Source organism: Eptatretus burgeri, chromosome 8, assembly GCF_056783735.1.
Source record: "Eptatretus burgeri isolate ZD-2024b chromosome 8, Ebu_testis_v1, whole genome shotgun sequence".
Taxonomy (NCBI): Eukaryota; Metazoa; Chordata; class Myxini; order Myxiniformes; family Myxinidae; genus Eptatretus; species Eptatretus burgeri.
In genome coordinates, this window is record NC_140968.1 from 57,262,261 (window position 1) to 57,276,195 (window position 13,935).

Below are 13,935 nucleotides of genomic sequence, written 5' to 3' on the forward strand. Positions count from 1 at the left end.
CATTACATGTAAGTTTCTGATTGTTGTTGTGAATTATAACTTACGAGCAAAGTCGCTGACCTTCGGGCGATCTTGTTCCAAGCATGCAACACGTTCTTCTGATGTATAGCTTTATTTAAGCGGTGTATAGGCAAGTGGCTGCTCTGTGTCAGGGGGGGGGGGGGGGACACAACAACCTGGGTTACGTGCATTAAGCAAAAACATACCTCCGGCTTATTAATTTAAAACACCTCACTGTACTGGAAAACGTGCGGACAGAAACACTGCACTGTAAATGGTGGAGACTTGCAATACCCTCCCCCACCTCGAAGCGGCGTTACACGATACACATTTACGTAGAGAATTTGTGCCCCCCCCCCCCACCCAAGACCACCGGTAAAGATAAAAACAACCCTATACATTAACTGGCGTCGTGCTGATCCTCTGCAGCAAGTCTGGATGTAATTGGGCTCGAACAGCAGAAGTAGTCTGACAAACAAACATACAAACACTGGTCCATGAATTATATTATTATAGTAAGGAGGATTAACCAGTGTAACAAATTTACCACGAAAATTGGGAATTTAATGGGTCCAGTATTTAACAAATCTAATTGGAAATTGTTTCGCTAATATAGTCCGCATTCACTTGTTTGAAGGATTTTTTACTTTCTGGGTTGGTGGAATCTCATACCAGGAACATATAGAGCAATGCTTCTCGTTTTTACCCCTCAGCCCGAATTGGCTAAGAAGTATTGTCATAGGCGTTGTCCGGGCGTCTGTCAACTTTTGGTTTCCGTCAATTTCGAGGAGAATGCCTTGTCCGATTAAATCCATTTTTGCAGTGTGTGTTGGGGCTGGGTAGAGGAAGGTTCTTTTCGATAATCAGTGTGATGCAATATCCAATATGGCGGCTAGGGCAGCCATCTTGAATTTGGTTTCCAGACAATAACTTGAGAATGGCTTGACAGATTTGTTTTATTTTCATGGGGGTATAATGGGGGTGGTTAGAGGAAGGTTCCTTTCGATATACAGCACAATCCGATATCCAATATGGCGGCAAGAGCAGCCACCTTGAATTTGGTTTCCGGACAATAACTTGAGAACGGCTTCACACATTGATTTTATTCTGGCGAGGTATAATGGGGTTGAGTAGAGGAAAGTTCCTTTCCAAAATGGGCATGCTGCGATTTTCACTGTGGCCGCCACCTTTAAATTGGTTTCCATCAATTTCAAGAACGCCTTGTCTGATTAAATCCATTTTTGCTGGGTGTGTTGGGGTTGAGTGGAGGAAGGTTCCTTTCGAAAATGGGCGTGCTGCGATTTTCAATATGGCCACCATCTTGAAATTGGTTTGCGTCAAGGGGCTGAGGGGTTATGCCTGCTTTGCAGTGCTATTTTTATGACTTGTAGTTCCATTACTCAACTTAAATCAAATTTAGCTTGGAAGTTGTAACAGGATTACAATATCTTTTTGACAGGCTACTTGTACGCTTTGCCAATCTTCATTTATCTGGAATCCATTGGTGGTTATGAATGCCCACAAAAAACTCCTGAAATTATGTATTTTATCCAAAAGTTTAGCTTGTGGAGCCTGCAATGTTCTTAAAGCAACCATACAAATAGAAAATTGAATAAGGGTGCCACAGAATAAGACGAGTTTAGGGTTCCATCAGTGGAAAAGGTTGAAAACCACCACTTTACTTCATCGTTCATGACAGAAAGGGCCACCACCACCACAAATCCGGCACTGTGGGTGTGTGACAAGGACGAAACGATTAGATTTTGGTGAAGATCTGGATACTAGAATTTTTAAAGTGATTCTTCACCACTGAGAAGACAGAGACAGGACCAAAAACTATAAACAGCACAATACTTCAAAAAGTTGTGGACGAGTTGTAACAAAACTAGGGGGATGAGTTGGTTCCGTGACAAGAACAAGTTGATTATGCTTCAGTCACATTTGGCTCGGCGGCCGTAGGGTCTAAAAAATTTACGGCCACTAGCAATTATAGGGTGGCTGCAGTATTTCCACGGTCACACATGTTTTTATTTTTTGGGTAGCCGCACTGGGTATTTAGAAATTGTGGAGACCGAAAACGTGGGGATGCCATACGGTTTTTGATTTGATGTCGCATGGTGACCTTAGGGCGTCCCTGCGGCGGCCATATAATTTTCAAGGCAGATGCAAGGTAGCCTCAAGGTGCCCACAAGGCGACCGCAGGGAGGCCCTAAGGCGAACGTGGAAATAGTGCAGCCGCCGTAATTTTTTTGGGGTTAGCAAAATTCATTTTTCATTGATGAGCCTACGGAAAACGCACGAATAACACAAGCTCACCATACGCCCTACGTACGGTCGACGTGGAACACATCTACGTCATGGCTACGGCTTGTCGAATTGCTACGGCCAACCTAGAAATGAAAAAAGTTATAACTCCGCGCTTTAATTCCACGGAGACCCCTACGGCCTGCAAAAGATAGCCATACGGCGTAGGGCCACCCTGAGGCCACCTCAGAAACTCTGCGGCCGCCACACGTTTCTGTCAATTCGGGGGGGGGGGTACGGCTGCGGTATCCTAGCCGTAGAGCAAATGTGACTCATGCTTTAGATTTTGTAGGTCCAGATGCATATCCCTCTTGTCAGTGGGATACAAAACGTAAACTGTTGAGCCTGGCAAAAGTATGCGCTTTACCGAGTGCCATTCTAGTACGATATTGAATGCTAAAATGGTTGCTTTGAATAATATAATGATGTGTCAAATGAAGCAGATGAAAGACATGTTGCGACAGAGCAATCCATTTTTTTTTTTAAGAAAGAAGTAAATACCCACTTGTTAACCAGATACTCCAAAAGAACGGTTCAAGTGAATATGGGTGATTGAGAAAAGAAATGGAAAGGAGTGTTGGGATAAACAGAATTGAGTTTTGCTACAAATACTGTACCTTATTTAGATCTCCATGGCTAGGAACTTTGAAACATCGAACTTTTGATATATTGACTGAAAAACAGACTTGCATGAACTGAAAGCAAGGGAACAGGGCAATTCTTGGACACAATAAACAAGGAAATGAACCAAGAGAAAAAAAGGAATCAACTCTTTGGTCGACATGAATGGTGGACACGGACCAAGGAGTCTAATGAACACAAGCATCAAAGGATTCAGAAGAAACCCGAGGTGCAATGAAAGTGTGCGGTGCGCACACGTGGTCAGGTCAGAGTCCCTGGAGGCCAGTTCATGTGGAGTGCTTCTACTTCTCTCGTTCTCCCTCCCCCCACCCTTTAATCGGGAGAGTGGGGGCTATGAAACATCCTTTCTTTTGCCTTTCTCTCTGTTGCCCGAACCTGCAAGGAATGAGGGTCCTCATGCCCACGCATGCAACCATAGGTACAACTTTCTTTAATTCCACCGGGAAATGACTTGCTGTACATATCTCACGGAGATGCATACTTAAAATGTACAGACAGTTGATGGTTGTGGCTTGCTTAGCCCATTTGATTAAGAAACAGGCATATTTAATGTCCAGTCCTTTTGAAGGATAAGCAAATGAACAGCAACACATCCAATGCACAAATATATACTCGTGCATCAATTTACCATCACAATCACAGGAAAGCAAGGAGGCACAAAAATAAAATGGATAGTTGAAAGCAACGTCTCTCATCTCTCTCTCGAGATTGGGAATAAAACAGAACGCATGCTCTACAAGATATGAATGGAGCTCTAGAAGTAAATACATAAGCAGGCAACTTCAACAAAAAGAGTCCTGAAGCTTTTGGCAAGTGAGATACAAGGTCAATCACAATTATCAAATATGGGTTTCAAAAGCTCTGCAATGTCACTGTACAGACATAACAGAAGTAAATAGACACCTTAAATTTATTCATTTCATCTGTATAAAGCAAGTTTGACTCAATGATTTGTACTAATATTCAACTACAGTATTTATTTGCAGAAATGAGTACCTGGGTCATATATGACAATTAACTATGCCTCGAACCCAGGAGCACACGACGATCAATCGGGTGATTGTGCAATTCACCAGCGAAGGCAAGGAATCCACAGTTTCCCATTCTGGTCGACCTGGGCCCTCAGAAAGGTGTCTTCAAGCGGTCAAGCAGTCCAATGAGAAAAACTCCCCGTTGCGAGGCAGCAGATGTTGCAGAGGTCCAAGTTAGCTCAAGAACTGCCATGCGGTACCTTCATAAACTGGGCTACTATGGGAAAGCAGCTCGAAGAAAACCTCTTCTTCGAGGTAATGTTTTTTTTCAAAGCCAGCCAACATTCAAATGAGAAAGAAGTGGGCTGACGAGATGGCCACCAGACCATTGGAATTTTGGCAAACTGTCATTTTTTCAGACGAGTCCCACCCAATTTGCTCAATTTTCTGACTGGACGCGTATGGGTCTGGAGACTTCCCAGTCAAGAGTTCTTTTTGAACCGATTGCAGCCAACTGTCAAACATGGTAGTTTTTCAATGATGGTGTGGGGAACAATCTGGAGCTCTGGTCAGTCAGAGCTTGTGGAGTGTGTTGGCAACATCAACTCTACGATATACATTTCTATTCTTGAGGATGGACTTCTCCCCATATTCTCCACTGGTCAGATGGTCACAAACAACACTGTTTTTGGAAGATTGAGCTCCATGCCACACTGCAAAAAAGACCAAAGAATGACAGGACAGAAATGGGATCAAGCGACTTCCATGGCCAAGTCGGTCTCCTGACATGAATCCCATTGAACACCTCTGGGCCATATTGGATCGAGCTGTGCGGAAAAAGTCCAGGAAACTAACATCACGGGCCGAATTGCTAAACCTTTTGTGTGAAGCCTGGGCAGAAATCCCACAAGAGAAAATTTCAGAACTTGTTAGTTCCTCGAACTGCCTGAAAGAGGAAAAGCATTGAAATCTGCAAATACTAGTGCATGTATTTAAATGGATCAAATATACTTCAAATGTTAAATAAATAAATTATTTAAGAATCATGATGTCTATTTACTTCTGTCATGTCTCTGTGTGCCCCCTTAATGCTCCCTCTAAATTTTAGCATCCCATGTCTCATGCCTCCAGACCTTATCATCGAGCTGTTTCTGCTAGACACTCTTCTTGATGGATGTCATCAGCATTAACAGCAAAGTCTGGTGTCTCTCTCATTGACTCTTCCCCCTACAAAAGTGGTTCGTCCACTTGTGGGCACCAATACATGAGAATAGTTTAAATGCATTAACTTGTGCTGGCATTTTTTTCCTTTTATTTATTTTCTCCCTTAATGTCATTACTTGCACTGCAATGTCATACTCTTCTATTTTGTAGTGTTACTAACTCTACCTCTATGCGCCGAAGGTTTTTGTTTTACACTACTCTTGCTGTCGTGGTGTTGCTCAGCTTTACAGCTTCACCAGTCTTGGTTTGCTTTAGTCTCGTACCAACCAATTTGTCTCACTGCTGTGGACATCAAGTCCAAAATTGCCATACAAGACGTGTTGATGTAAACATTTTGCAAACCATTGCACACTGTCCCTTATGGGTGGTGGTTCTGGCATATTAAGAACAAAGGTACACGCACGCACCCACACAGTGCGAGCAATGACAAACAAGCACGAGCGGTAAATGTAAACACCTTTCTCAGCCTTGGCTTTCAAATGAACAGTCCTTGTGAGCAACAAATGCATCGTGGGTGCTGGTTCTCAGCGACGTCGAACCCCCCCGAAGCACCAAGTTTGAAGTGGGCACGCAAAGTGCCCAAAGCGAATGCCAAGATAATTGTGTCATTAAGTATTCAAGGCAAAAACCTTTGGTGAAAATACTCACAGTGGGTCTGAAAACAGCATCAGTGGAATTACAAAGCTGTTTACCGAATGCGCCTCCTTCAAGCAGCAGATTTGCATATCACCCCAGCATGCCACGCCTCTCACCAAAATGCAAGATGCATGCAGCAAAACGCTGCTCGGCATTTCATTGCCACCGCGATTACAAAATCAACGTCATAAGAGTACAAAATGTTTCCGAATGCCTCAATCTAACTCACCGTGGTCTTTTTTTACAGCAGTTTAATGATGATGCTTCTTCTCAACCTTATCCTCACATGATGTGGACCAATTCATCACTTGGAACAATCTAACTCTACTCGATCAATATTACTTTGTTGTTTCCCTGCATCAATCCTATTTGCTGCTAAATTCCTGTATCGTCTCTGTCCACCTGTTAAGTCATCGCGTTGCTTTCATTTTTCATTTCCATCTTCCAAACCTCACCCACGCTGAGCCTTTCTTCCCTACCACAAAATGCTCGGTTCCAAATCTGAACCAGCCACGCTGTCTGTCAACAGTCAATTTTGCTCTTTTCCAGAGCCGAAGCAGTCTTCGCCAATGTTTTCCGCACTCGCATCGCTGTCAGACGAGCAGATGGATTGTGGTACCAGCACTCCTTCATGAGCTTAGCCAGTGCGCTCAGTGTCTGCAGCACACAACACAGAACATTGCTAAATATCCAGAAGACAAAAGCAAGCAATCTTGGCAAAATATTCTGTTTTTAACACAATCGAGGCAGAGGGTCAAAAGAATGACAGAGGAAGAGAGGGGACTGGGTGGACAAGAACAATCAGACGTACTGGATAAAAATCACAAAAAGGGAGAACTGGATCAGTGTAGGGGTGGGGAGGAGAGAGAGGGCATGAGGGTAGCAAAAAGCCAAAAAGATAAATAATCGGTTTGGGGAGAGCACGAGGTGGTAATGTGCTGGAGAATTGAAGAACTAGAAATAAAAGCAAGAGACAAGAGACTCGAGCAGATGCTTCCACAGATGAGAGAAAATATAAAACTTAAGACAACCAATTGCACCGTTAATTTAGACCACAAAACAGCCGAAACAGAAACCTTTTATATGGAAGGAATCTGACACAGGAGACAATTTAGCCCATCACACGTGTGCCATTTACATGCTCAATTAACTTTGATGTTGTGACTCCATGGCATTACGACCATTACCTTCATCAATCTCAAGATTCACCTTCTCTCTTCATTAACATCTCCAAACCATTTAATTGAGGCAGATATTATAGCCAGTGAACCTTATATAGAAGAGCCTACTCTTCTTCACCGTTTCTATCAGAAGGTGATCATCTCTTCCTCCCTGCGATCGACTATATGATGGAGCAGACCATTCAAAACGGCGGCAGCCGATGTGATGCCAGCCTGGGAAATGACCAAATTGTCTCACATTTGGACGATGCTGATGATGTGCTTCTTTCAGAAACAGCAGACATTTTCATTTTAGCCCCTTAAATTTTGCAATAGTTTAAATTTTGTTTTTGCATCAGTATCGCCATTTAAATTTTACATCATCAATAGGATTACAAGAGAGCTGGTCAAATTTTTTAAAACAGAAAAATTTAGTCAATAGAGTGCCACAACATACCACCTTCAATCGCAGTGAATGATGACCACTCTGTGTCGACAGTGACAGAATTCCAAGATCTTCAATCAAAAGTATTGTCATGTCTGGGTGGGGTAGACACGCGCATAACGTGGCGCCAGTCGAAGGTTTACCTCGCTCCAGAGTCGTACCGCGAGAATAAATAGGACGTACGGATGGACGTCAGAGAGGAGATGTCACAAGGCCGGTTTTGGTCATCCGACTGCGTGACAATTGAAAGGTGGAGTCCCGATGGGAAGATACACGGTTTGCCCATGGAAACGATTGTAACATGGAGCATAAACCGGACCCTCGTCGTGCACCTGCAAGCGGATGATGGGAGGATACAGGACGTGCCCAGGAAGAAAAACGGGGTTTTCTCCAGGTTTTTCCATGGGGTATGCACTGGGATCAAGTTATCATCCGCATAGTATTGAGCGTCCAGACGGTAGGGAGACAGGTGCTTGCGACTCTGGGCCTCTACACCGAGGGGCATAAAGGAGCGCACGCACGAGCAGGCGGAAAAGCGGCGGCACGACGACAGAGTGAAAGATATGCACCTTGAAGGTTCAGCGGGGTGTAATTTTGCACCCCCTCGAGGAAAAGTAGTGGAGATCCAGGTCCAGACCAGACAAGGGAGCTCGGCTAGCATAGCCAAATGCCTCGTCATCCAACTAGTGACGCGCATGAATGGATGAACGAGATTCCCACTGACCCTATCTACTATCCAGCGAAACCACAGCCAAGGGAACGGGCTTGGCGGATTCAGCAGGGAAAGAAGACCCTTTTTAGCTTGACTCTAGCCGAATTCTGTGAAGGGACTTGAGAGGTGTAGAATAAGTGGGAGGCCCGTCGGGGCTCGCGTGGTCCGACCCCGCGAGGGGCGCACGAAGTGCGCAGGGCACGCGTAGTCGTCGACGCGGAGCCGCCGGTGAAATACCACTACTCTTACCGTTCCTTTACTAACCCGGTAAGACGGGGAGTGCGGGCCGCCTGGTCGGGGGGTCCCGCGTTTCTGGTGCGAAGCCACGAAGTAAGGGTCGGTCGGCGTGGCGCACCTTCGCGTGCCTCGCGTGCGTGTCGAGCGCGCTCGCCGGCGAACGGCTCGGGCGACCCGCTCCGGGGACAGTTCCGGGCGGGGAGTTGACTGGGGCGGTACGCCTGTCAAACGGTAACGCAGGTGTCCTAAGGCGAGCTCAGGGAGGACGGAAACCTCTCGTGGAGCAGAAGGACGAAAGCTCGCTTGATCTGGATTTTCAGTACGAATACAGACCGTGAAAGCGTGGCCTCGCGATCCTTTTGACTTTTAAGCAAGAGGTGTCAGAAAAGTTACCTGGACCTGGACTTTCACCTGGACGGAGAGCCAAATGGTTCTACCTTGGAGGCGAACACGTGATCCTTGGAGATTATGGTGCACGTGAGATGGGGGTGGCAAAGGCACATACCAGGCATGTTCACCACGATGGAGGACAAGGGCTTGCACACTCGAACCCACGACAAATAGACAACACAAGCAAAGTTAATAAATACGGGGTTTAATAACAGAAAACAAATATTTACAAATGGAGATTAATCAAAATAGGATAATAATGAAACGTGAGGTAACCTAAACTCCTATTTGAGGCACCTCCACACAGACAAGTGGACACAGACAATAAATAAAATAACAATACTCCCTTTTTTCTGGAACTTAGCTGTGTGCCCAGAGATGAGTTTCTCAAGCTTGGGGTTCGCCAAACCACGTCGTCACTGCGCAGGAAAATGCACCCAAAATGCCTGGAAGCATAAGGGAGGTAGTTCGTGTGGATGGTCCCTTTGTTAAGGGCCCAGAAGTTGTCGTGAAAGTTCCTCCTCGCGATTGAGATCGACGCCGCCGCTGCTCTCTGCAAAATGGCGCAGCCTTCTTCCCCGATGGCACAACATGAGGCTCCGAGGGGCGGTCTCATACAACCCAGCCAAACAAACAGTCAATGGCCAGTGCCTTGCTCCATCACGCAAGCAAATTCACACAAACGAACGGGATTCGCGCTGCCTTTTATGTCGTGTCGACGGCGGCCAACCAGAGGCTGTCTCAATCGCGTTCCTCAAAGAATCTCCCTTTTCGCTCCTTTTCCGTGTCCCGACTGCCAATCCTCCCTCAATCTTCCTCTCTCTCCCCTCTCACTGCGTCCCATCCATCATCCACCCCAGGGGCATGGTCTCACTAGTTGTCATTCCTGGAGGTGGGTTTTTGCCTGCTCGGAAATATCTGGCTCGCTTGTTGTTGTTTTAAGGACGTGATTCGTTTTTAATCGCCGGTATTGTCAATGCAAAAACGTAGGAAAAGGTCACGGGGGGCAATCACATACTGGGAGAAATTAGCCTTAGACCCTACCTAATTTAACACAACACCAACCCCTCGTGTGGTGACACACAACACTTAAGCTCACAGTTTCCCTACTTAATTTACACTGAGATGTCTCCTACACGTCCATGGGCCATACTACTCCATACAATCCTACCTTTACTATGAAGTTCTTCTATCTAACCCACAAACATAACAGTATCCTAATCTGGAGACTGCATGCCAGAAGTATAGCAATGTGCTGCTTTAGCCCAGTCTACTCTCACCTCTATCATCCAATTGGAAAGCTCCTGTGAATCAAGAACTCAAGCTGCATTTGTACGGAGCACCAATCACACCCGTATTCTGCTACGGATCCGAGACTTGGACACAAACAGCTACGATTAAGGCCTGTATCAATGACTCTCATAGTAAAACCATTCGGTGGATCCTGCAAATCCCATAGCATAATCACCAAACAAATTAAGGTGGTCACCAAATATCCCAACTGAACGACTTCGCTTCCATTACCAACTGTGCCCAACTGCGCAGTCACCAACGTTGATGCATTGATCACACCCTTTGCAGACCCCTCTACTGAGTGCGTGTCCAAGAGGTAGACCGCACACCAGATGGAAAGACACCTTGCCTCCATTTCAGCAGCACATCGGTTTGACGTGGTACATGAAGACATTAAAAGTGGCACAACACAGGCTCACCTGGAGATCTCTCATTACTGTGCTACGTTATGGCAGAAACATGCCAAATTAATATTTTTCTTTTGAGACACCGTGGGATCTTTAACTTCTAACATAAATGCAGGTGAGACAGCCTTTCTGTGCCGCATGCTCAGACATTCAAAACTCCCAGCTGATACTGCATCAGGGTGGTAGTTTTAAGCTGTTTTTTACACTAAAAAATAAATAAATAATAATGTGACGTCATTTCGTAGAGATTGCATTTTTATTAGGGTGAGTTTTGTTGGTTGAATTTTGTATTTTTTTTCTGTGATTGTGGATTCTCAAGAGACTGTGAATCCCTTCGGGGCTGAGCTCCCTCATCAGAACCGAGTGGAATGAAAATTCCTTCTCCTGCTTCCCACGGTGGTTAGCATACTTCAATCGACGTGCTGTTGATTGCACACATTGTTCTTCCTGTCTGCCGACGCAGATCGACACTAGCTTTCACGAGAAAAACTAGTTCTTCATTCTGTCATTCCCCCCCCATAGCGATATAAAGGAGTTGGGCCATGCATGGCTGGATATCTGATGATGTGAGAGAGGGGTAACAATCAATCAATCAAAAAATAAACAAATAAGTAAGTAACTGGCTTGTATAATCAGCAGGGGATTGCAAAACGGCATCGCATGTGATGAAGACCCTTTTCATCATGTGGTCTTTCTTCAACACGGATTGGCAATGCTATTCATTTTGTCATGCAACGTTGTGTGCAAGCACAAATCGGGTTTGACCGGTCAACACAACTTGGTATGTCCCTTTTGCACATGTTGTTAGAGTGAACAACAATGCTATGACTCACAACATCACATCAATTATCAACTCCTCGAATCCTTTGTTTAGTGTGCGAGTGAGTGACTCCAACTAAAACTTATCTCAATAGGACTGAACCACATCACCGACAGCAACTCGTGTACAAGAGAACAAGTTTCACTTCCTGTGGCAAAACTTTCACCGAAACTTTTATCAAACGTCATCCGACACATTACCTCCTCGAGCTCTCCAGCAAGCAAGCAACAGGTGAAGTATCTTATGTGAGGAAAGGATGAAGAAGAAACAGCCAATTGCCTGTTACAAGTTGTCATCCCAAGCACTGTTGTTCCCACTTTGCTTTCCCTCCATGCTTCTGAAACTTACCGGATCAGAGAACCACCGATTGGGGATGTTCGGTCTCTGCTGTTCCGCACAGACAACTTTCTTCATGTCATCAAAGTTCGGGTCATTCGGGACGCAGTCATGGAAAGGCACACGATACTCCTCAGCAATACCTGTGAACACAATCGCATCATTCCAAGATTCCTGAGTGAACTTTGGCTTTCCTTATTAGGCTGTGCATTCCTCTATCGTAACATACTTCCTCTTGAGAGGGTAACTTGTTTTTCCAGAAATAAAAGATCCCGATATGTGCTTGCAATGAATTGTTAGCATCAGATTATAAATGGGAAAACATAGGGGCTATACCCCTGGGCACTCACCTGGTAGAATAACGATACTGAGGAGGTAGGTGGTCAACATTGGACGGAATCATCAAAATGTACCAATGAATCAACGTTATTGCAAATATCTATTTTGGGGGGCAACCTCCCCTCCCCCCACCCGTAAATCCCCTTTGACCCCGATCTTATAAATAGCGCGAACAAACTTTGGTACATCACGGGTGATGAACGTTGTGGTAAAGTTTCAGAGAAGAAATTGGGGTGACGCACCATCCCATGATACTCGTATGAGTAGTTGGCTCCAGATTCTGGGATCCCAGATTCTATAGACCGTGTTGACACGGCTCCTTGTCTGACGTGAAATAAAGGTTCAAGATCCTCAAAGGATTATAAATAGTAAGCAAAGATTTAGAGTATGTTCATTTTTAAGAAGTGAAGGCACGCACCATTGCTGAGGGTGCAGCGTGACACCTCCCATAGCACCAGGCCAAGAGCCCAGATATCAGCACGACGGTACGCATCAAAGCAGTCCTGTTGCAAGCTTTCGTCTAGAACTTCAGGGGCCATGTAGCGCACAGTTCCAACACGTGGGTTCATTGCCACATCCAATCGGTCACCCTCTTGGGTGTGCATCACAGCAAGACCTGCAAATGGAACAACACTATTGGATAAGACAAACAAACAAACAAAAAACACAGAAATGGTCATCACATGAGGACAATAATGGAGGCCCATACTCTTCACAGAGCTTCGAAGTGTTCATGACGGGTCGAGAAACGTTTCCAGGCTCGGACCATTCCTGGACAGATCGCCACTTCTGTGCAGGATACTTGATTGAAATGGAAGGAATTTGTAATTTGTTCAGGGTGCCGGCGGTACCTTGACTGCTCTTTGTGCAATACACCACGGGATCTTTAACGTCCACCAACAATCGGTGCTAGCAGATGGGTCATTCAGCTCAACGTCCTTCCGAGGGAGGGCGTGCTCATTGATGGCTCACTCTGCATGTGAAACACTAGTGTGACAGTTTATAGCTGGCTACCCAGGTGAGACAACTCAAAGGCGAGTACATGTACCTCTAAAGCCATCATCCCAACCCATGACAGAAACAATTAAAACGGTACTCAAGTAAGCGCATACCTCCACCAGGCCGAACAGTTTACGTGTTGTATCCCACCGATAGGCCGGATCTGAATCCAGTTCTCAACCAAAATCTAAACGGATTGTTCTCGTCACCTACACAACTCATCCACCAGGTTTTGTCTGAATCTGTCCACAATTTTTTGAGATATCGTACTATTTATAGTTTTTGGCCCTATTTCTCAATGATGAAGAATCACTAAAAATTTTTTTTAATAGCATCCACATTCTCACCAAAATATAATCAATTCGTCCTTGTCATACACCAAACCTGTCCACCAAATTCTGTCCGAATCCGTACATAAATTTTGGAAATATCCTGCTCACAGACAGACAGAAAGACAGGCAGACAGGGGTGAAAACATAACCTCCGTCCACCTTTGGTGGCGGAGGTAACAAAAAAAAAAGCATCCGGAAGGAAACTGCGATATTTTCGTCTCTTCGGCAGTTTTCTCTCAGGCCCAGGCGAAACAAATCCCAACCGAGTTGGTCATTAAACGGGATTATCACAAGAGTTACCAGAGTATCCTTGCCAAATGTATGAAAAGAAAAACAGACAAGTAAAATCAAAATCAAACTGGCCCACAGATGAACCCACAACCTGGGAATAATACCCGTTATAGGACAAAATGTGAAATGTGCTCGTGATGGAGAACCGGTGAAGGAATGTTTTACTGTGAATACCGAATGGCAGAACCCTGAGATGTATGGAAATCTTGAATGAACTGAAAAAAAAAACAACACAATAAAGCGACTGCACGTTCATCCATGATCTAGCTCTGCGTACTGCCGCTGTGGTATTTGGTGGTATGTGGTGGAGGCAGCATATGGAGATCTCTTCCAATTTGATCGTGATCAAATTTGATTGATGACACCCTGTGATTGGTGATAAGGATGCCATGCTCTA

The 13,935-nt window shown here is 45.1% G+C and overlaps 1 protein-coding gene across 4 annotated transcripts in view; it reads right to left on the minus strand.

Annotated features, from left to right (window-relative positions):
• Nucleotides 1-3,360: 3,360 nt before the first annotated feature.
• LOC147021810 (activin receptor type-1-like) overlaps nt 3,361-13,935 on the minus strand; it is a 47,803-nt gene continuing 37,228 nt past the window's right edge. For all 4 annotated transcript variants that reach the window (XM_085892190.1, XM_085892188.1, XM_085892191.1 and 1 more), the window contains 3 exons: nt 12,335-12,532; nt 11,590-11,720; nt 3,361-6,434 (listed from right to left, as the gene is read on the minus strand). In XM_085892190.1, the coding sequence (XP_085748316.1) occupies nt 6,300-6,434; nt 11,590-11,720; nt 12,335-12,532 (464 nt within the window). In that variant the 3' untranslated portion in view covers nt 3,361-6,299. The remainder of the gene's footprint in view (nt 6,435-11,589; nt 11,721-12,334; nt 12,533-13,935) is intronic.